General features: G+C 45.8%; 1 protein-coding gene across 2 annotated transcripts in view; it reads right to left on the minus strand.

Annotated features, from left to right (window-relative positions):
* The window catches only part of FUBP3 (far upstream element binding protein 3), a 38,884-nt gene extending 19,950 nt beyond the window's left edge, over nucleotides 1-18,934 (minus strand). Inside the window, exons 1-7 of one of the 2 annotated variants that reach the window (XM_054084056.1) lie at nucleotides 18,767-18,934; nucleotides 11,979-12,084; nucleotides 5,627-5,677; nucleotides 5,096-5,126; nucleotides 3,113-3,162; nucleotides 1,449-1,520; nucleotides 660-717 (exon numbers count right to left, since the gene is read on the minus strand). In XM_054084056.1, coding sequence (XP_053940031.1) covers nucleotides 660-717; nucleotides 1,449-1,520; nucleotides 3,113-3,162; nucleotides 5,096-5,126; nucleotides 5,627-5,677; nucleotides 11,979-12,084; nucleotides 18,767-18,853 — 455 coding nt within the window. In that variant the 5' untranslated portion in view covers nucleotides 18,854-18,934. Of the gene's footprint in view, nucleotides 1-659; nucleotides 718-1,448; nucleotides 1,521-3,112; nucleotides 3,163-5,095; nucleotides 5,130-5,626; nucleotides 5,678-11,978; nucleotides 12,085-18,766 lie in introns of both variants that reach the window. The other variant, XM_054084055.1, reaches the window with a different exon arrangement.
* Nucleotides 18,935-23,975: the final 5,041 nt, after the last annotated feature.

Consider the following 23,975-nt stretch of genomic DNA (forward strand, 5'->3'; position numbering starts at 1 on the left):
CTGGTTTGTGAGAGTCTCAAACTCAGCTCCTGGGAAGGGGGAGGGAGGAAACACTGTCCCTAAAGTTTCTATAGGTCTAAAGCGTAGAAATCCCTGCTGGCTGGCCATGTATCTACCATGCAGGGATCAGAATTCAAGACTTTGGTTCAGTCCTTTGCTTCTTGTTGGCAGCGATGCAGAGGCAAGCACACCTATGGGCCTCATGCTGCTCTGCAACAACGCCAACATCTCCAGATTATTCTGGAGTGGCACCGACAGGCTTTGGAGGCCTCATGCAGCCCTTCTTCAGCTGGAAGGATGGTCATCTCAATAACAATAGGGAAGCGAAGGGGAGAAGAGAAGTGCCCTTCAACAGCTTAGCTCAGTATCTTGGAAAGCTGCAGTTAGAAAACTGCATCCTTGGTGCCCTAAGAGCAACCTTGCCCTGCGGAAGGGAATTCCATGGACATTTCTGCAGAGGGTTCAAACTGCAACTGGAAAAAAGCCTTTGAGGTGCACGGTTTAAAGCATCAGACCAAGAGGTTCTATGGTCCAGAGACCCTCAAGTATCTCTAGGCCAACATCTGCTTGTGTGGCTAAACGACTAGCACCACTGACAGAGCTCAGCATTAGGGAGGAGAGAGAGAAGGAGGAAGGAGAGAAATGAAATCAGAACTCACTCAATGCTCTCTGGTGTCCCAGTGAGTACACAGGGCCTCTCGGGCATCCCACCACTATCTTCAAGGAAACAAAAAGAAAACTTTTAATACACGGAATTAAAAAATCTGTCAGCTGTTTCGGTAACTACCAGGCACTAACGGAAGCACCACACCCCCACCCCCGCAAACAGAGCGCACTAATGAATTCAAAGGCATCCAGAGTCAACATATTTTAAATGATTTCCTGGATGTCTGCATTCTTTTAAAGCCTTCCCCGGCAATTAAAAGGAGAAGAACTCAGATTACATTCATCATCAGTTTCCTGCACAGCACTGTAGTACAGTTTTCCCCAAAGCAAACAGGCACTAGCACAAAGCAAACTGATGATCCCATTTTCTCAATGCAAAGTGAGTTGTATGAAGAACTGCAGCCAACCTCCTGAAATGTCTTCTGCCAGGAGTTGGAGCTGACCACACTAATCTGAGACAAACCACATGAGCTGAGCAAAGTGGTACCACCAGGAGAAAACTTAACGGCTGCAATTTCAGGCCTAAGTACAACATGGATTGTCCATTTGCATTGTGCCCATGTGTTGGTTAAGGACAGTTCCTTAATGGTTTCCTTCCTCAACCGTGGTTCCCATGCTAGTCGGGACATTAGTCCTACAACAGCTCTCCTGTGCACGTTAGCCTCTTGTATTGGTTGTTAATAGTGATAACACATCATGAGCATGGCAACATGCCCGACCTAATGGACACAACATCCTGCAACATTAGAAGCTGTTCAGCAGCCACACAAAGAGGCTCTTACCTGGAGCAATTTGAATTTTGCAGCCAGACTCTGCCTGAATCCTTGAGATCTGTTCACCTCCCCTGCCGATTACTGAAATGAGTTCAACAAGCGTCAGAACATACCATTTTTCTGTGTAACTGCAGAGCACCTTCCCCCTTTTACTCCACTGCAGCTATCTATAAAGGAACAGTGTGACTCCAGAATTGCAGAAAAAGCATCCACAGCATGACCAAATTTATCATAGCAGAAAAACATTAAAATACTGCTGAAAGTTATTCTATTTGCTTGGAAAAAAACCCCACAAACAAAAAAAGCCTATCTTGCACTGGAATGGCAACACATAGTATAGAAGAAATAAGGCAGTAGTTTGAGTGCTGCTAGAAGAGTCATTTAAGTATATCTTCTTCAGTCTGAGCCAATAAACCAGTTATTTGAGGTCCAAAAAAAAGGCAGAGTCTTCTGCTTTTATTTCTTCAAAATTCATATTTTACTACCTATTTTCAAAGGAGATGCTATTTGGCTGATCTGCACTCAGAAAGAACCACTACATACTGAAATGCTCTATCAAACCTTAAGTGAAAACAAATACCCATCTCTCTTAACCCCTGGAGTCGGCACACAGTTGTTTCCCGAGACATACTGTGAAACAACTATGTGCCAATCACCATTCATATTCCTCCCAGACTGCGAAAAGAGCAAAACTGTCAAGTCAAACAGGTATGCCTGGCTCAGGATGCTTCCACAGAAGCATCTCTCAGCTGTGGGTTTGCCACTCTCCTGCATCTGTCTGGCCCTGAACCAGGATTAGAGTTAACACAGATGATGCATCAGAGCACACAGGCTCCCCTCTCACAAGGCTGCAGCATCCCTCCAGATACCACCGACACGTGTGGTGCCAGGACCGACAAACGAAGAGGTCTGACAGGAGGAGGGCGAGAGCTTCCTTTGCAGAAATTCAAGTTACTTTTTAGAGTGTCTTTAGAGTCAGGACAAAACTTCACATGCTAACGGGTAATTGTGATGGCCTGTTTTTTCCCTTTTTATTCTCCGTATATCAAATTGGGAGAGATGCACAGAGATCCAGCAGTGGAAGAGTCTGAGCAATCACTGCAGTAACACATCAGCAGGAGTTGCCATTGAAAGAAAGAGTAATGATCCTCGAGGAAGAGAGGAATTAGGATCAAGCATGAAAGAGAACAGTATTAGGAATGCAAATCTAGGAAAAACTCATCTGACAATGCGTGCTGGTTATGTTTCCCTGCAGCAAATGTATGGGAGTTAAAATTCTGTTTAACTTGCCTTAAGTCAACTCTTATTTTAACATTTAAATATTTTCCTCCCTCAACTCAAACAGTTTTGCATGCTTTAAGTAGGATGTTTCAGTGAGGGGAAATAAATTCCCTTTTGACTTACGTAGTACACTAGTGGGAATTTAAAGAAGAGAATCACTAAAACTCTGCAACCCGCACCACAGTCTTGTTCTTATTACTGGGAAACCAAGCTTTGCCATGCGGTTTTCACCCAGATTTCAAACACAGATCATCTGGTCCCCACAAAGTTAGAATTAGACAAGGCTTATCCAAGGCTAGTAAGCACAAAAACTTGTGAGCGTGTCAGAAGGAACAGCATTCCTGCACAAAAAACACATCAAGAAATATATCAAAAGCATCCAAGGTACTTACTAAATCCAACCATTTTATCAGGCACTTTGAACTCTTCTGTTATTACAGCTCTAAAAGAAAAGGAAGATAAAAAAATCAAATAGTCATTACAAAGAACAATTTGGAAGACAACTACGTGTGTGCCGTGGAAACCAGGCACAGCAGAACACTTTTGCAGACACAAGTAAACACTACATCAAAATCATTTGTTTTGAAAGAGACCTCTCGTGGTCACCTAATTTCTTCTACACTGGATAGATTTCCAGCCTACTCTCCATCATCCTCAGGGGAGCTGCCAGAAGAACTTCTTTTTGTCATTCTTGTTCCAGACAGATTTAATGGAGTAACAGCGAAGTCCCTTTAATATTTAGCCTAGACCTTCCAGGCCACAGTCTCTACTCCTTTTGGATATACTCTTGCCGAGAGACCAACTAGTAACCAAAGCCAATCCTGATAGGAACGACCCCTACAATATTCACAGATTTTTTTTTTTTCCTGCCTGTCCTTATCACTCTTTTCCTTGGAATTTATAAAAGTCGTCTTTAATTACCCTTTGAAGTCTTATTATCTCAAGACTTCCATATCTATTGTTCTTCAGACTTTTTCAATGTGCCTTTGCCTCAAAACCCAGTGCCCAAAGCAATTCCCTAAGCCCTGACCACAGTGAACTAGAAAGGAATTACCTCGCATGGTTTTTTGCTCAGCCATTTCTATCTCATAGAAAGTACAACACAGCCAATACTGAAGCTGCAAACACAACACATTGAGATACATATTATATACAATTTGTTCAGTGATCTCAAAAGCAACTGATGGTATGCTAAACCCTCCCAATTATGCGCTTTAGATCAGCTAGGGAAAGTATAAAACACACATTAGACTTGACCAGCTAACCTGCAGACAAAGCACTGTCCTCTGTCCCGAGGCTCACTAGCAGCAATGTAAACCCAAACGCTGCCATCCAGACCTGCAACAGAACAGACTCACCTGCAACAGGCAGGTTCAGAAATACAGTTGTTTTAACCTGGAATAAATCCAGCCCATTGCCGAAATGTCCTGTCCTGCCTCATCTGTTGACCACTCTCTCGGAGGAACAGTGGCAGATGGACAAAGCCAAATACCAACAAACCACCAAAAACCGAAAGAAACCAATTCGGGCTTTTCAGCCTCATGAAATCCCTACATGAACATCTCTCCTGTCAGAAGAGAGGTAGTAGGTAGCAGCAGAGGAGACAACACTGCTCACCCTTCTCTGTGCTGCCCTATCGGGACATCACCCTTACTTTGAACTATTACATGAAAGTTTGATGCTCTTCACGCATACTGCTTGTTCTTTCCGCTGAGCCTCCCACAAATAGCTGCTTATGATGGAAAAGCACTACTATCAGCCCAAAAGTGAACTGAGCTTTAGGAATGCCCTCCCCTTCTCACTCAAAACAAGATAACTCCCTAAGATCAGGATTCGAAAAAAATCGAGAATTTCACTTTTGTATTAGATGCTGTGACAAGCTGCAAGGCAACTCATTCTTGCCTCAGTCTCTCACAAATCATCTTTGACAAACGAGTCATGCCAGGTCATGTTACACCAACAAAATGAAATAATAGTAAGAATAATAAAGAATCTACCTGACCCCTTAATACTTCCAACTTCTGTTAAAATGCCAGTTTGTGGGTTTTGGTTTTTCCTTTTTTTTTAATTTTTTATTTTTCTCCTAACTTTTCCTTTCTCCCCCAACCACAACCAGGGCAGGGGAAGGGAGAAAGGAGAATTTATTTTGTTCAGTTCTGCAGATTTAGAGGAACCAAATCCAAGTTTCGTATCAACTCTTCTTTCTTCATAACAAACACTCTTAAAGGGTTAGCAGAAACCCCAGTCTGGAGAAAACCTAAGCTGACAGTTTCTCCATATTCTCCAACCTCTGACTTCCTAACACTACTACAGATGGTGGATCAATAAACAATTAGAAGTGATCAATAAATAATAAAACATAACCCACTGCTTACCTTTGATGTACCAGGGCCCCTAACTGGTTACCTACTGTGGCAGAGAAAAGAAAAAAGGAAAAAAATCAAAGCATTAGCACGGATAAACTAACTTCATCCCTATAGAAAAAGAGTTCTTACCATTTCATCAAAAAAGAAAGAAAAGCAAAACAGTAATTTAGGTTCAGTGGCTGAAATGAATGCGTTATGTGGTACAAAACAGGAGGGGATTTCTTGATCAACACACACCACAACCCAGTGTCCAGCTGAACACAGGATAGGGAATTGATCCGCATCTCCCCATGCTGAGAGTCATGGGAGAAAATCCTGCCTGCCCAAATCCAAATCCCTGTAACTAACCACCCCCCTTCCCAAATTAAGCCCAAAGTAGTTAAAAAAAAAAAAAAAAAGGAGGAAAAAGGCAGGATGGCAAAGGGAGAAAATAAACGTCAAGCAGACTGGTAGGTATTAAAAAAAAAACCCAAAATAAAAGCTGAGCCGACTCAAGAGATTTAGTCCAGGCAAAAAGCATTAAAGACTGCTTGCACATACTTCTCTCTGTGTCTCTTATCTGTGCTCCATGGAGCCCACCTACGCGGAGACCTGTTAAAGGAATAGGTCTGTTAAGTAACCTTGTGGCACCCAAAAAGTATTTTAAAAAAACCAAACCCAACAACCAAACGCATTGTCCTGAATACACGCATTCCAGGCACATTTCGATGTTAGCCGGTGGCCCATTTATGCTTCACAGTTCCCTCCCCAGCCCAGACGCCTCAAATAGATTTCTGCACCCTAACTCCAACAGATTAGATCTTTCTTCCAAATGTTAATGGGGAAACTATCATTAGACCACCTCATGCAAAGTGGGAACCTGTGCCCTGCTGGGCTTCCTCCTGGACTCCGCCTGCAGCAAACCTCCTAAAAACCAGACCATTTGGTCCTAACAACCAGTTGAAAGATTATATTGCATGCCTGGAGGGCACAAGTAGCAAAACAAATGAAATCAGCCAACATGTGAGCTGGGATAATAAGGATGCTGTTTCAAACCACGTTGCAGCAACCTGCGCATTCTTTGACCTGAAATAAATTGGCAATCGGCCGGCAGGGTTAGAAAGCGGATGCGTCCCACACTCTAAATCCGTTAGAAAAATGCATAAAGTTTGTGGCCAAACACTTTACTCAAATAAAACAGACAAAGAGAGTCAATACCATACTTCTGCCGTGTGTCAATACCTTCATAATAGTTCAGGACCAAAATATTGACAGCATATATATTTTATTACTCTCTCCCCAGCTCAGTGATAAGGCAACTGCTGCGTTATTGACTCCGTTAGATTTGTCTTTGCATATTCTCACCCTGAATACAAAAAGCTCTAATTTGATAACTATCAATACTGCAGTTGAAAAAGGTGGGTGATGTAATGCAGAATATTCACTCTAGCTGGTAAGCTACTACCGCTGAGCAAATATGACCAAACAAATACAGAATCTCACCATCTTAGCCCAAACCATGCTTCAAACTTTTAACATACGCAATAGCTCCGGTGGCTATTGACGTAGTATGGGATTGCCCTTGCCATGAACCAGGCCACTCTCATCCCAAGATGCCAGAAAAAGTGGCCTTAACACTACAAGGTTGTATCTAAACATCCGCTTTGCATCTCAATTCAATATAACAGCTCTCTTAGCAGTATGTTCTGCTGCAGCCACTGCCCACAAATTATGAGACAGATACACATCCTATAATCAACTTCTGAAGTTCACACGCGGAACGGAAGAGCCCTCATTTGGCAGCACAATCCTACACTTGAAAAAGACAACTTCTTAGGGCAAATGGTACAAGCACAAGAAGTTAAATCAGTCAGGGATTAATCAGCTTTAGATATACGTAACAATGTCTGCAACCCATTCCATGCACCACACACACAAAGTAAGCCACTCACCACCCGAGGCAGATATATTACAGTATATTAATTGTATATACACTATACATAATATACTGTATATTACAGTATATTAATTGTACACATTAGTTTAAAAAATTAAGCCACAATAACTTATGAGTGCTCATTGCTTCCATATTTCACAAATAACCTCTCCACGGTAGACGGTGAGAATGGGGAGCGATTTATTTGAAGTCAGTTATGATTTCTCTCTATTTTGGAGGGGGGGGAAAAAGCAATGACATGGCTCCCAGTTCCAACGATCCAAAGGTGCATTGCTTCTAAACTTGCCCAGTTTGCTCCAAAAGACCAGAACTAACCAATCAGCAAGGCTGGGGCAGACCACACTCACTGCAGTACTGAAAACCAATGTTCTGTTCCACCACCTCCCTCTTTGCACCAGGAAGGCGGCTGAACTCTGACAAGCCACGTACATATTCCCCCTTTTACATCTATTGAGTACAATTTAACTGTAACTGCAGTCATTTTACTGCAAATAAGGAAAAACACTGAATAAAATCAGCACAATTTCCTATTAATGGCACCTGCTGGTTGATAACTCTTCATTCTGCTTTAGGCTTCACCTTAACTGAATTCTACCTAACAGACACTCAAAATAAATATGGAATTTTTTTCCACCCCATAAAACAAAGCAGTGCCTCCCACTAAATTAATGTGCACGACAGGAATATACAGTCTCGTCAAGAAAATCTTCATGGTTAGAATAAAATCAGAGTGATGCATCTCACAGAAAGCAGTAGAACAGGGTTGCATTTCAACCAAAACAGGATCATCATCGATTTTTGAAAGCTATGAGTAAGATGCTATTTACTCTGATTCTTCAGTATTAAATATTGCCATTTTTTTCTTAATTAAATGGTCAAAACCTAATAATTTTTGTGTCTGCCTTCACTGCAAATCTTTATAGGCTTTCTACCCCCCTCAAAACTGCCTCATTTAAGAAACAGTGATCTGTAAAGCTGTGATTTTGAAGACCACTGGCATTTTGTGTATTACACCAAACCTTTCACTAAGAGATCTAGATTTTTATCCTGGTCCTACTGCTACTAAAGATATGCCAAGGAGCATCACTACTAACTTTCACCATCAGTTAAACAGGGTTAAGATTTCATTCTGCCATCACTATTCTCATTAAAAACATGTTGGAGGAAAAGAATAAAGTATTAAACGGGATCACGTTGAGATTGAGGCCCTAGGCTCTACTGCAATCAAGCTTTATTACACCAGAACAGGCTGTCTTCATAACTGGATGCACCACAGAAGCTGGGGGAAGGCAGAGCGTGGAGAGAGGAAGGTCACCAGGAGGCTCCTCCAAGGTCTCTCATCTTTGTCTCCCCAGACTCAAAGGATGCTACAGCCTTCAGCTGCAACGCTGCTGCTTATTACTGGAAACTTATTCAAAGCTGTCCAAACAAAGGCCAACGTTCAGGCCATCAGTCTCTCTCCAGCAGACTAGGTCCCCACTCCCATTAAGAAGGATGCTGGCTTTTAAGGATTATTGAGCATTAAATAAATTTACTAAATTGTGCTGGTAACTAGAGGGATCCATTAATTAGAATGGAGGCCAGGAGTAGCCGTTGGCCATAACGGGAAGGTTGGGATCTGTCCTAAGCAGGGAGTCAGAATCAAGAAGGTACCAGGTCTCTCTGCAGCTCAGTGCTAACCCCATCTCCAGTGCTCACCTTTGCTGAGAAACAAGAACTGCTGCAAGTGGTCATAAAATGCTGACTATGAAATCAATCTGATCCCCTCCCTGCACTATAGCTATCTGCGGGATTACTTTAAAGTTGTTTCCAGAAATAAAGTGCAGGAAAAAGAGAAATAATCAGTCTCAAGCTTCATCTAATACCAACAGGCCAGGTCACCAAGGCCACTCCTAGCAGCTCTTCATTTTAGATGAAGGTTATGTTAAGGGAAGTGCAAAAAGCACTCACACGTTCCAGTTTCCAATACTATGACAAATCTATTTTTCCTGAAAATGCTCTAAAAGCAGCTGAATTGGTTTTGACCAGCATACTGTCACCCCGTCTTAAGACCACTTCCTAAGCTGACATCCATCAGCCACACCAGCAGCTGTGTACAAAAACAGACAGGCAGAATTAGATTTTCATGAAAGAGATAGTTTTCTTGTCATCTTAAATACATCCTCTGGATCCAATTTTTTTCCAAGAGTATTAAGAATAGAAGTAATTTTCTAACAGCTACACAGGGACAGACGCAGCGAGACCTGCACCTAGCCATGAGCACGCAGTACACAGAGGTAAACAGTCAAAAGATTTACCACCAGATTTGTTTCCAAGCTATAGAGAGGAGCAGAACGTACCCAAATCCCTGCACTATAAAATTTGTAGAGCATGCATCACAATGTAAATAATTGCTTCTTCACAATACCTCCAAACCGTGGTTCAGACAAGCAGAAAATGGAGAAAAGTGCGGGCGTGCAATTCCGACACCTCTTGTGCGCAGCTAACAGAGAACTAGAAGATCAACCAAATGGGAAGCCCTTTCCTAATTTAAGTGTCATATTAAAAGCAACCGCCATCTTCCAGATGCTTTGAGCTAAAGCTGCATTATAGACTTTTAATGCCATTGCTGCAAGAGGAGAGAGCCCAAGACTAAGATATGGATAACACCACAAAAATACAGAGTAAGCTGCACTCACAGCTTCAGGAATTGCTTTGCTAGCCTGGGTACGCCGTTAAAGAGTGGTGCAGGAGGATTACACTGTTAGGTGGGGAACTCATCAGACAACTGCATGTCATTACAGGACTTACTGATGGCATTAGGAATAAACTCCAAGACGATCAAAGCTGAAAGAAGCGATACAACCTTTGCTCCTACCCTGACAATGTCTTTGTGAAATTCCAGCCCTTTAAAGTATTACTTCCATCATTTATCTATTTCTCTAATAATTTCTCTATATCTCACAGAACAGATTTTTGGGAAGGCAGTTGGAAAAAGGCCAGGTTCAAGGCCAGGCTGGATGAGGCTTGGAGCAACCTGACCCAGTGGGAGGTGTCCCTGCCCGTGGCAGTGGGGTCAGAACTCAATGGGCTTTTAGGTCCCTTCTGACCCAAACCATTCCATGATTCTATGACAAAGTTATAGCACCTAGAGGTGTATATGAAGACGCCAAGGGTAAATGCAGCAGTTGGAGCTGCTCTAAAAACAGTTACAAAGCTCAGTACTGAACAAGCACCCAGGAGGAGCAAACACCCGTAGATCTTTACATCACCAGAATGACCGCCAATACAACACTCAAATACGGCCATCCTGGAAGGCTCTCCCAGGAATGAAACCTACTCCATGGAGTTGCCTGTCGCAACACAAGAAACCAGAAGTACCACACATTTATAGCCCAGACTCCAACTGTATTGACACGGTTTGTGTTCACAGAAACGTGTCTCAGCACGCAACAGGGCTCACCAGGAAAAGTACAAAGTCTAACTTGCGCTTTCACTAAGCGCTACAACCATTTCACATGTTGAAAGTTCATTAAAATAACATTCAAGAGGTCAGATTTCTCAGTTCCGTCTGCAGAATCAACGAAAGAAACAGGCAAAATTAGTGTTACAAATGATTAGTTCCTCGAAGGCTACTTTTATTCTGTTCCACATGCAGACACTTATCTAAGCTATTCCGACACAGCTCAAAGTTGCTCAGCCTTCTTCAATGCTCAACAGCCTGCTTGATAGCCCAATGCCTTCCCAAAAGCAGGAACCAATCCATACCAGCAATACCAGGCCTCTGACTTCTCACAGACACAATGAGATGAGGCACAAAGGTTCACGATATAAACCCAGTATTTTCCTAATCAGCCCAAAGCAGCTCAGAGAACAGAGTAGCTTGTGGCATGTGTTAAGAAAGCAGTAACATTAAAAAGCCAGAGGCTCCACATGAAACAAACTCATCTCCATGCCCCAGCACATTTTTTCAGAACGAGCAGCAGATGCGCAGGATTTTCAGCATTTGTATCAGATGGAAAAAGTTATTTTCAAAATGAAGTGCTAGGCAGCAATTTTGCTTATCTCCTCAGTACTGAACACATCTGTGGGGAAGAGATCACCCCACAGGGCTACCTGAGTCAGTAAAAGTACTAGAGAAAACACGAAAAGGAAGACAGACACATCATTTTTTATAACCACAGGAAAAGGTGAGCTCTTCCCATCTATACAGCAGCCGATAATAAGAGTTTAAACAGTTCTTATAACAGCATACATCAATAGATTTGTAGAAATGAAAACACCTGTTCCAATATTTTTGTTGTTCTCAAAAATAAGAAACTAATAACTTAATTCAAAATTGTAGCACTTCATACAATATTAACTCATTGCAGTTACCAGATGTGGTCCACCCAGTAAATTATTCTTCAGCTGTTGCCAATGTTAAATGCTTCAGAGACTTAAGAATGCTCAAAGAATAATTATGAAAAAAGCTAGGCCTAACGTGGAAGTTTCCCTTCAACTTCCACCAGCTTACATCAGTATCTTTTCTCCTTAAAATTCACATACAAAGTGACCGTGCTTTACACAGAGAGGAGCACACATAGCATTGTTCTGTACACTGCCTGCTCTTGGAAAGTGAGGGTCACCAGAGAAGAGCAGCTTTACTACGTACATCTGGTGCCCTACACACGGGCTCCTGCATAGTTCCAATCGGCACATCCCTCCTCCCTCCCCAGCTACCACAGAACAAGATTTAATTTACACAGTTTGTGTGCTAATTCCCAGACCTGATGAACTAAGAAAGAATTGCTTCACATTAATACTACTAATGCCTAGGAGTCCTGTGCTATCTAGACTGAACAGCACATGGAATCTTGTATAAAGTTTCTATAGACAGAAGGATGCAGTAATTTCTGTCCTTAAAGCAGACACCTGTCCCCAGAGATGAATTTCAGGAGTTGCACCCACAAGACTGACAAATCACAGCCAGCTTACCTCCATCATCCAGAGGCCGTTTCTGCACTCCATAACCGTAGACTGATGGGTCCACAAGTGTTGTAGAATTATTCAAGTGAGGAATATCTCCAATTTTAGCAGCAATCTATAAAAACAGGAGATAAAAGCATGATTAGCATACCTGAAGTTACAGCTGCCAATAAGGCATTCACCCCAGCCCAGTCTTCACTCAGCTGTTTACTATACAGGTGGCTTGATAACAATTCCAAGAGAGAAGTGCTTCATTTGTAAAGTAAACAATTTTCTGCTTGCTTTTACTGTTTGCTTAATTAACTTTTAATTTACCCAATCCCTCTTCCTGATGATAAGTAGGTATTTACTCCCTGGAACATTATATTCAGGGTTGTTCACTCAATGAGCAGCTGACAAGCTACATCTTGCAGAGAAGAGAGTTCAAAGTAGCTCATCACCTTTGTCCTGGAGAAGCTGCCACCACTGCAGCCATGTAGGAGGACACAGGCATCCACGCATACCCAGATACATAGAAGAGCATACTCACATCGGTGGAGGGAGTGGAGGGAGAAGAATGGGAAAATACACAGCACAATAACAGGTTTGGGAACTCCTTCTCAAAGAGACTGGATCACCCTGTGTTTACTGTACAAAGAACAAGCCAGTGGGCGAACTATTAGCCCAGAATTAGTTTCTATTTCCTGCAGCGGTCAATAGAGCACGAACATGACTAATGCTGCCTGTGCATCTAATTCAAACCCTTAACAGAGGGGTAAGAGCCATTCCCTGCCATGCCAGGATGCAAGGAGGATATTTACAGGATGCAGTGAGGTATCACAGTAAGCAGTTTAAGGTAAACAAACGAACTAAGAGAGACCTAAACAGCACTTAATAAAAATGGAAAATTAAGCTTGTCTCTAATGACATGTAGGAGACATCGACACAGATGGATGCTGACAGATGTGAGCTCTTTCCCCGCTCCCCAAGCTCACCGTGTCAGCCCACTGCAGAAACAGAGGTGTGTTACCTCAGAGCAGGACCTGAGTTCACAGCCCTTCAAGGGACAGCAAACCGCACAGGCACAGCACCCCTCGCCTACAGAAAGCACTTGGCTATATAATAAGCAAGGGCAGAACAAAGCAGTTACAGAACAAATATAAAGCATGGTGTATTTACAGCATTTGCTTCCTTTTCCAGCAAAAAGAATCACTGAATAGAATCTGAACTAGGAGTCTGATCTCAGTCTATATAAATATCTCAGTAAATAACTGGGACTTCACCAGAGAATAACCAACAGGAACAGATGAAAAACCATTTTACAGATGTATGTTTTAAACGACAGACATAACTAAAGGTGTTTCTAAAATTTGAGTTTTATTACAACAGAAAGACATCTACCGTAACTCTGGTTGTTGACACTACTGGCTGCTGCAGTGCAATAAACAACTGCCCAAGATTCAGGACCACAGGGTACTGAAAATAAGCTATCTGAAATAATCTTGAAAGATTGAGGGCAATGCTTTTAGAAAGAGAATAGAACACATTCTCTTCAATACCGTGCATGAAAAGGGCTTTAAGTTTTGATCATTTTCATCTCATAGTCCACTCCCTCCTTGTCAGAGAAACACAGAATGGTTTAGGTTAGAAGGGACCTTAAAGATCACCCAGTTCCTACACCCCTGCCATGGATCCACTGGATCTGGTTGCTCAAAGCCCCATCCAACCTGGCCTTGAACATCTCTCAAGTGATGCCTTGTTTTTTTGCTGAAAGCCATACTGCACCCATGATTCCAGCATTTTGTCTACACACTTGCCCCTTACGTCTGGGATGCAAAGGATTTTAATGAATGTACAAAGAGCACAGAAGTTTCCTGACCACTTCACTGCTGAAAAATAAACTTAAAATCTCTTTTCTAACAATCTATTAACAGCTTTCACATAATAATTTACAAACATATGCCAAAAGCAGCAGTATTGGCTATAGCATACCCTGGCATGGCTGGCAACATTCGATCTTAAAATGCCCTTTATGAACTCTTTCTGTTAGCAGTTATTTACTTGAAAAAAATCTGTAAGTTGTGGAAACTGGAGCTGAAAGCAAACACCGCAGGCTCAAGGGAAAGAAGAAAATGGCCTGTGGATAGCAGAAGCTGGCTCACCAAACGGAGCTCGCATGGAGTATGCAGGTGTGCAGGAAGAGATCACCAGCACCACAGCTGTCTGCTCCCAGAGCAGGAGAGCTCTGCAAATCCCTACTCGTGCTTCGCACACAATTATCACTCTGGCACAGAATCCATCAAGTAAAGGTCAAAATAAGACAGTCAAAGCAATTTTTACATTATCAGCTTTCAGGATATTTTCTTCCCCCTTCCACTCCTTTATTTAAACTTGTACCCTTATCTCAAAGGCCTCCTAGTGCCACCAGGTTACACGCAGACACAGCACCCCACAGCAGCAGGAAAACATACTGCAAAATCAGAGCTGAGTTTTTTCAAGTAGAAGTAGCTGTTCAAACACATTTAACTTCTTAGGTCCAACTTAAAATGGGAACCTCAGCTTTTACTATGGGTTCAGCATGGAGATAAGCACAGAAGTCAGAACATAGCAAAAGTAAGCAGACCTAGCCCTTATCTGACAAAATGACCTTGAGTAATGTACTGCAAGCCACTGCTTTTGTCCCCCTGTATGCCTGCCTGCATATTTTTTCCCCCTTTTTTTTTCTCCCCCTAAAACAAACAGCCATTTTACAGAGCTCTAAAATGCACTGGAGAAAAGCATTACTACCACGGAACTGTTTCTGCACCTTATTTCTCCAGAACAAAGCTCTCTAACAAACACTTCAAAGGACACAGCGCAAACCTGAGCTACTAACTGCAATGGTAAAGCCAAGCCAAACAAACAAAATAGCCCACAGTTGTGCGGAAGATATGCTTTCTTAAGCCTCACATTTCTGTCCTCCTGTACTTTAAAGACCCCTTAAAAATGGTGTAATGTCAAAAACACTTTTAAATATGAAGCTTCTTCACCAGGCATAGCGTGACTCAAACATCAGTATCTGCAGAATTCAGCTTTCAAGAGAAAGGACCTAGTTTCTGGGAAGAATTTCTCCACGCTGTACTGCAAAAGAAGAACAACTGATAAAATAATCAGTCCTAGGAATTAGGAGGATACAAACCAATAAGGTGCTGTCATCTGCTTCTTCAGGCAATACTTAGTGCATCTGCTACTCTTTCTAGTCAAGCAGAATATTTGAGTTTGTGCGACAGTCACTGCTCCAGAACTCTGTGGGATGCAGTGAGACCATCCACAACCATTTAAGTGTCATGTCACAGATGTTCTTCCGAAACGCTAGAGCGACTGCACACCTCTAAATCTATTTGAGGATGATCTGAAAAAGTACTCTGCCAGCTGATAAAGAACCTTAAGCCTTAAGACCCCTCCATTCCTATGGAAATCAGTAGTTAGAGCCTGATAATAGAAAGGGATTTTAACCACCGCCTCTCTCACAGACTCTCAGCGAGTCCCAGGATATCCATCCCCTTTCAAACTTCCAAGATGGCCCGCTACAAGCTTACCATGCCTTTCCTCTCCCTAGCACTCCAAGAAGTCTGGATTCAGACAGGACATATGGCAGATTACAACACAAGTATGAGAGGGAACCAGTAAGTGCTGCAAACACGCACTGTACTAAGACTGCCAAGAACAACCAGAGAGGGTAAAACCCAAGCAAGATACTGTCTTGCCAACAGATTCAAGGACAGGCTGACAGAAATCCATTTTCGTCCAAAGTACAGGTAGCCCTACTTATTTTCTGATCTCCTTACTCAAAAGGGGAGCGAACATCCTCTCTTCTCTTCCCCCACCCCAAAATGCCACACGGGAAAAGCTGCCCTGCCTAGGAGCAGCCGGACAGATCTGTCACCACGTAGGATCCATAAACTAATCCTCTCACTAGAGGCGTGGTGCAGCAGATGTAGGACAGGCCATCTCAAAGCCCTGGCATTCACTTGGAGAAGTTATTTTTGATGCATTACAAATATTTAAGAGTCCACAAAATGCCCAAGCAAGTCCAGCACAAACAGTGAAAGCAACACACAAGTAATTTCTTTCAAAGTTATTCGAGATTTCTTACTCCCATGTCATCTCACATACTAGTGACTTTGAGGAACAGTTACTGTGATTGATTGGGAAACTCTTACTTGCCCTGAATTATTTAGTTATTAGTAACCGAGCACTGTATTCCACAGTGTGATTTTGGTGTTAAGGCTCTCATGAGAGCTGAATTTAGTAGATTTTATTATTAGTCTTAAGTGTAAGATTAAACTTTCAAAGAGTTCAAATGCCAAACCATAACACAAGAACTACAACTGAGTTTTTTCCTCTGCTCCCTCATCCCCTTAAAGCAAAAGAAATACTCAGAAAACGTAGTGGCACTGGCCAGAATCAGTACAAAAGCTGACATCTTCATACCGATCACTAAGGTTCAGGCAAATGCAACTTTAAGCTTACTCAGTGAAAGCTCTGCCATCACTTCCAGTGAAGCGTTAGGTGTAACTGCCTTTACATCCCACTAGATTCTCAGCAGGAAAGTTTCATCACAGATTGCTTGGGTGGTGAGGTAAATAGTCCACTGAGCGATTCAGACCATCCTCATTGGCATTCAGTAACAATTCAATAGCAACAATTTATCCTGATCATCTGTGCAGGAGGAGACCACCTACTCCCTAATAAAGCCTCTATCAAACTAGAATAAATTGAGTGCTTTTGCAGAGAGGGGAAATTTTAGCACTTGCCAAGAATTCTTTTAATCCCACAAATTCTAACAGAAAAAAAAAAATCACCTTCAGCAGGCAGCATACAACTTGCTGCATAACAACGTACGCCACTGCGCTCCCATGAACACATGCAGAGTGCACATTTCTCAACACACTTGTTTCCAGCGTGAAAAGATAGCAGGAAAGCTGCTACAAAGCAGAGCCTGACCTGAAGCTGGCAGTCTGGGAAATCTTCCAGTTCAGACTATCTTAAACTGTAGGCTCACGGAAACCAAATATATTCTTGCAGGTGTAACAGCCTTAAGAACAGCACATTCAGAACAAGTGAACACAGACCGGTTACAGAATTATCTAATATTCCCTCTTCTTCGTGTGTCAGTTAAGGGACCTCACATATTCACTCTACGAACATGATGCCGGTAACCACGTAACACTGATTCAGATCAGTTTTCAGTCAGCGCTACGTTTTACCCTAACACCATCCCACTGTCACATCTAGCCTGCTACTGATAGGATGAGTGCTCCGCACTGCGGCACTTCCAACACGTACACAACAGCTTCAACAAGCTGCAACTAACCAGCAAATTATTACTTTCTTCTACATAACCAAGTTATCCAAAGATTATTCAACTGCTATCAGCTATTCAACAAGATGTTTTTGTGATGAGAGGCCTTCGGTAACAGATGACCAGGTCAAGATAAACACAGCCACAACACCTCTCAATGTAACCGTATCCTGTAGACATTCCCAGGCTAACAGCAAAGCTTTCAGACATCACAAGCCATCGAGGCCATAGTGCTTTGTTAGCCATTGAAAAAACTGATGTGTGGCCTCATCCGGTAGGGAGCCAACATACAGCATGCCTGCTGCAATATTTATGCTGAGAAAGGCACCAAGAACTGAAGAGCAGATCAGCTCATGATTTCCTCTGGGAAGGCACAAGGTGTTCATCAAGAACAGCAAGCACTGCTGTAACAGTCAGAGAAGACCTCAGAGAATGTGGACATGCTGCCGCACTGATTCATGAGTGAGCTGCGAGCAACAGGAAGCCACTTAAGTTCCACGAGAGAGGCTTGAAAGGTCTTACAGTTCAGCTTAGTTTCTTCAGAAGTTTCACAGTGAAACGAGAAAAGCAAGTCTGAGCAACAGAAGATTTCTCCCACCCGGCCTGTAACATTGGAAAGAAGGAAGTCAGGGTCTTTCAGTGCCAGTTGGGCTGTGGTCCTGGTATTTAGCTGCGTTACGTCTTGTTCAGGTGCAATTACTAAGCACAAGTGAAGTGCAACCTGTTCAGAGACAGAATAAACACCTGCAACATGGCAGAAAAGTGACGAACAGTCACAAAATCTGTGCTGTGAGCAGCATCTTCTCATTCCTGCAGTGACCTTCCACAAAAATGGAATTAGCATTAAACTCACACCCACACGTTACAAAGTGCAGAACGAGAGTGTGGCAGATGACAGCTCCCGCCAGTTCTAGACTGCCTCCTTCTTCGCAGAGCAGCGTTTTCGCCGTGTCACAAGCCCCGGCGGCCACCCGCGCCAGAGGGGTCTGTCAGAGGCTCTGCTGCCACCGCTGCTCCCGGCTTATAGAAGCCCCATCGTCACCCCAGCCTCTCCCCGGCCTGCCTGGAGCTCAGCCACCATCGTTCGCTTCTTCTCGGCCTGGCACGATCCCCATCACCACCCCCAGCGTCTCTGTAAGCCTGCCCAGAGCCCCACCACCGCCCCCCGACCTGGCAGAAGCCCCATCGCCGCCTCCTGGCATTTCCTCAGGGCTCTGCTACCACTCCTCGCCTCTTCCCGGGCTTGTCAAGAGCCCCCTCTCGCCTCTCCCCCTGCCAGCCCAGAGCTCGGCCACCGCCACCACCCCCGCCGCCCCTCGGCCTGCCTCCAGTCCCTCCGCAGGGCAGAGCCCCGGGGGCTCCCGAGAGGAGAGACGCCGGGGTGCGGCGGCCCTGCCTCTCACGGCGGCCCCGCCTCAGCCCCGCGGCCTAGCAGCGCCCCGCGGCCTCCTCCCGCCCCCGGCCCGCGCCTCACCTGCCGGACCCGGTGCAGCGCGTCGACGAAACCTTCGGGCTTGATCCCCACGGGCGCCGCGCTTTGCCCCTGCGCCAGCTCCGCCATGGCCCGCGCGCCGCCCCCGCCGCGCCGTCCCGCCGCACCACCCGGGGCCCCGCACCCGGAAAGGGAAAGAGCCCCCCGCTTCCGCCGGAAGTGGGGCTGAGGAGGGGCGGGATCGCGAGGCGGTGGGCGGGGGCCTCTCACGTGCTGGTGGGCGGGGCGGTCTGGCAGGGAGAGGGGCGTGGCCAAACAGTAACCACACCCACCTGACCACGCCCACCGCGCGGCCCTCGGGTAGAGAACGGAGTCGGGGGGGGGGGGTCGGTTCACCCGCCTCTCTGTCTTCTTCCAGTCCCTCATCCCGTTCCGGCCTCCCCATCCCGTTCCAGCCCCTCCATCCCGTTCCAGCCCTTCCATCGCCTTCCAGCCACCGTCCCCTTACAGCCCTTCCATCCCTTTCCAGCCCCCCATCCCGTTTCATCCCCTCTGTCCCGTTCCAGCCCTTGCATCCCCTTCCAGCCCCTCTATCCCGTTCCAGACCCCACAACCCGTTCCAGACCCCCCATCCCATTCCAGCCCCTCCCGTCCTCTTCCAGCCCTTCCATCTCGTTACAGACCGGGAGAGGGAGAAGGGAGAGCCTGGGAGGAGAAGAGGAAGGGCTGGGGAGCCTGAAGGTTCTTGGGATGCACCATGAGTCCTGGAGGTGGTGGAGGCACTTAAGCCACCATGCCTTTAAATGGCTTTGGATTGGAAGTGTGAAGAATTAGACATTAGGAAGGAATTCTTCATGATGAGGGTGGGGAGGCCCTGGCCCAGGTTGCCCAGAGAAGCCATGGCTGCCCCATCCCTGGAGGGGTTCCAGGCCAGGTTGGATGGGGCTTGGAGCCCCTGATCCAGTAGAAGGTGTCCGTGCCCATGGCAGGGGGTGGAACTGGCTGGGCTTTGAGGTCTCTTCCAACCCAAACCATTCTATGATCCATCATATTTGAGAAGTCCTGAGATTCCCATTGACTGGAAAAGAAAGGAAGATCCAGGGGACTACAGGCCAGTCTCACCTCTGTGCTGATCTACCAGCAAATCCCCCTGGAAGCTATGCTAAGGGACATGGGAAATAAAGAGGTGATTGGTGGAGGCCAACACAGCTTCACTAAGGGCAAAGCGTGCCTGATCAATTTGATGGTCACCTACAATGGGGTTTAGTGGAAGAAGAAAGAGTAACCAATCACCTGGACTTATGCAAAGCATTTGACACTGTCCTGCATGATCTCCTTGTCTCTAAATTGGAAAGACATGGATTTGATGGATGGACCACTCAGTGGATAAGGAATTTGCTGGATGGTCACACTCAAAGAATTGTGGTGAACAGCTCAATGTCCAAGTGGAAACTTGCAACAAGAGGTGTTCCTCAGTGGTCAGTACTGGGACCTGTATGGGTTAACATCTTTGTTGATGGCATGGACAGTGGAATTGAGTGCACTCTCAGCGAGTTTTCCAATGTCACCAAGCTGTGTGGCACAGTTGACATGCTAGAGGGAAGGGATGCCATCCAGAGGGACCTGGACAGGGTAGAGAGGTGGGCCAGTGCGAACCTTAGGAAGTTCAAGAAGACCAAATGCAAGGTCTTGCACGCGGGTTGGGGCAATCCCATTCTCAAATACAGGCTGAGCAGAGAATGGGTTGGAAACAGCCCTGAGGAGGGCACAAAGCTTCTGGCTGCAGAGTGCTGGCATGCTCCAGAGAGCTCTGCCCAGCTCCTTAGAGTCCTGTTCCAATGGGAACTGGAGCTTCAGGAGATGCCTGGGCACCCACCTCATCTGAGATAGAGCCCCCAGGTGTGATTCAGCCCTCAGTCACAACCCTCCCACCGGATCAGACCAACAGGAGACTCTGGGATGATGCAACAACCTGTTAGTCAAGGATTAATGCAAAGAACATGCCAAGTTATTCCTCAAGCAGGGCGCTGCTGCATGGCCCCTGCCCAGCCCTTGCATTTGGGCGATACCAGTGGTTTTTGGGGTGTCCCACCATGGTTGAGCATTCATGTATCCTCCAGGATAGGACAACAAGGCCTTGCCGTGGGATGGTGGCACAGCGTGTGGTTCAGGGTGGGACAAGAGGCAGTAGGCGTCAGCTCTGCCAGCTGGCTGTGGACCCCAGAGCAAAAGGGAAGGGTCAGTGGTGGTGGCCTCAGGTGGACAATCAGCCTGCCAGCCCAGCAACACAGCAGCCTTGACCTAAACCACCCCATCCAGGTACAGCTGCTTGAAGGGATGGGAGATGCAGGAGAGGTTGCACCAGGGGAAGTTTAGATTGGATATTAGGGAATAATTCTTAACTGAAAGAGTGCTGAAGCATCTGAACCAGCTGCCCAGGGAGGTGGTGGAGTCCTGGTCCCTGGAGGGGTTCAAAAAGCATGTAGATGTGGCGCTTTGGGACATGGCTTAGTAGCTGTGGTGGGGTTGGGCCGACAGTTGGACTGGATGAGTTTAGAGGTCTTTTCCAACCTTAATGATTCTGCCCACCGAGTTTCCCACCTGGTGTTGCCACTGCACCCTGCAATAATCCAAGTTTAATCCCAGACCGACTTTCCCAAAGCCACTCCATATTAAATTCAAAATTCAAACCATGACCTAAGTTGTGTTGCGTTCCTTCTCAGCTGTTTCTTGCTCTTCCCAATTTTATGCATCTCATTTGCACCTGTGTGAGTAGGTAGGGATTGCTGATGAAGTTATTTGGTGGCTTTCCAAGAAAAAAGTGGTGGCAGGGAACTTTTTCACTGGGATGCGCCGTCTGCTGCCTGTCTCCTATGTTACACCAGTGGGCTTGCAGATGACCTTTCCTCCTTTCAGAAGTTCACATCGTTTTCTTAAGCAATAATGCCCATTTATTTCAGGAGAAAGAAACAGCCCACAGCGGAAGGATTTTTAAGATGATCTGTGTCACCACAACCTCCCTGTTTTCCAACCATGGTGGAGGCAACTTCTCCAGCCATGCCCACACTTTGCTTCTTCCCTCTTGCAAACTGCTTGGCTGCGTTGCTGGATTCAGAGGCTTTTTTTTTCCTCCAAGCCGTAGCCAGGAAGACCCAACAGGCTCAGCACCAACTCCCTCTTTTCCTCTACTTTGCTCTCATAAGACCTCACCTGGAGTCCTGCATTCAGTTCCAGAGTCCTCAGTACAAGAAGGACACGGACCTGTTAGAGTGGGTCCAGAGAAGGCCACAAAGATATTCCAAGGGCTGGAGCGCCTCCCACACAAGGACAGGCTGAGAGAGTTGGGATTGTTCAGCCTGGAGAAGAGAAGGCTCCGTGGAGACCATATAGCGACCTTCTAGTACTGAAAGTGAGCTACAAGGAAGCTGAGGAGGGGCTCCCAGACACACTTGGCTCTCAAAACTCCAGCTAAAGCCAACCTCAAAGTGGCTACAAAAAGAGGTGACCAAATCTGAAGCCTAAAGCCGGCAGAGGGAAGCCATAACCTCTGCTGCCAGACCCAATGCGGCACTTAAGGCTGTGAGAGATGAGTTTTAGCAGCCTCAGACCCTGGAAAGAGATGGAGGAGCCTCCTCGGCGCTGGGCAGGACCAGGACTGAGGGAAAAGTGTGCCATCAGGGTGATGGCGAGCATTGGCACTGGATGGACAGAAATGGCCAGGAGGGAGCCTGGTGAGAAGAAGACATCAGTCAGCAATTGAAAAAGAAGGAAATTACAGGCCTTAAACACTTCCAGAAACAAATTTCTGATGTAAATCTTCCTTCTGAGAAAAAAAAAATCCAAAAAACAAACCCAGAAAGGAGTGATTCGATGCCTCCATCCTCCGCCTCCTCCCGCCCGAGGCACACACACCTTCACACACACACGCGCTGAAATTAGTTGTGACAGCTGAAATTCTCCTCTCCTCGGACGCTGTTTGACAGGGTACTTAAGAAAGGAGGGGGGGGAGGAAGAGGAGAAGAAGAATAAAAGGGAAAGTGGTTTGGTGTCACATGGGGGAGGCGGAGGGGGGTGATGGGCTGGGGGGTTTCAAGTGATACAAGACGCATAATTCAGGCTTCTTGGATTGCAAAAGCTCCTCTTACCTAAAGGGCCTGCTGCCTTTATTTTTATCCAAATGGCTCAATTACTGCAAAGCCCCACAGAGAAAATTATGGATGTTTGCCTCTATTTTTCTCCCCTTGTCTCGACAACTGTAGATATTTTGTTTTCCTTCTTTCCATCTCTTTTTTTTCCTCCCCTTCCCTGTGGCGGTGGGTGCGGGGGGTGGAAGGTGGCTGGGGAGCCGGGCTGGGGATGGATGGGGAGATGCCGGGGACCAGAGGCGAGGGACAGGGGTGCTGGCATGCGGTGCCCCTGCCACCATCACACAACTTGTTCCTCTCTCCGTCTCCCCCTTGTCACCTCGCACTTTTGGCTCCTCGCATCCCCCTCATCCTTGCGTTCCCCACCCTTCTCCCTTCCTCCAGCCTTCTCTCTCTCTCTTCTACCCCACCTCCCTCCTTTCCTTCCCCCTGCTCTCCTCCCCATCACCCCCTCCCCGTGCCTCTCAAAGCCACCATAATAGCAGCTTGTTTGGCACTTCACTTGGTCTCAATGAGAAAATTCCCCCCTCTCCTTCTTTTTGCCTTCGTTATTTCCAAACCCTGCAATAGCTCCTTTGCTCAGGGCTGCGGGAAGTGCCCATTTTTCAACATTTTTCTTTGGCTTATGTTTGTCATCCTCTGAATTACCGCACCGGGGAGTCCAGTCAGCCCGACACCGGGCCTTGCTATTCACGCCTCTCCTGCTCCTTGAGATCATGTAGGGAGAAATTAGTTATTTATTTCGAGCACCACTGCAATGCACTTCCCCGCAGAAGTGTTTGTTTTGATCCCTCTCTGGAAGAGGAGGCTCTGCGGGGAGCGTCGGCGCTCCAGCAGTGCCAGGTCCAGCAGGAGATATACTGAGGGCAGGGCAGGGTGTGGGCAGCTCCAGGGGTTCCTGGGAGAAGCGTGAGTGTGGAGACCTCCAGCCAACATTTGGTTCATGAGAGGGGTCCCCACCATGCTGAGATGCTTCCCTGAGGCTCTTCCTGGAGTGGATGCTCTCTGTGTGTCCTGAGAGTTTTCAGGTGATGTTGTCCCATCAGAAAACCTGGTTGTCCATGGTCATGTCCCTAGGTCCATGTCTATGTCCCTAGGTCAGGCAT

This window comes from Cuculus canorus, chromosome 19 (genome assembly GCF_017976375.1).
Source record: "Cuculus canorus isolate bCucCan1 chromosome 19, bCucCan1.pri, whole genome shotgun sequence".
Taxonomy (NCBI): Eukaryota; Metazoa; Chordata; class Aves; order Cuculiformes; family Cuculidae; genus Cuculus; species Cuculus canorus.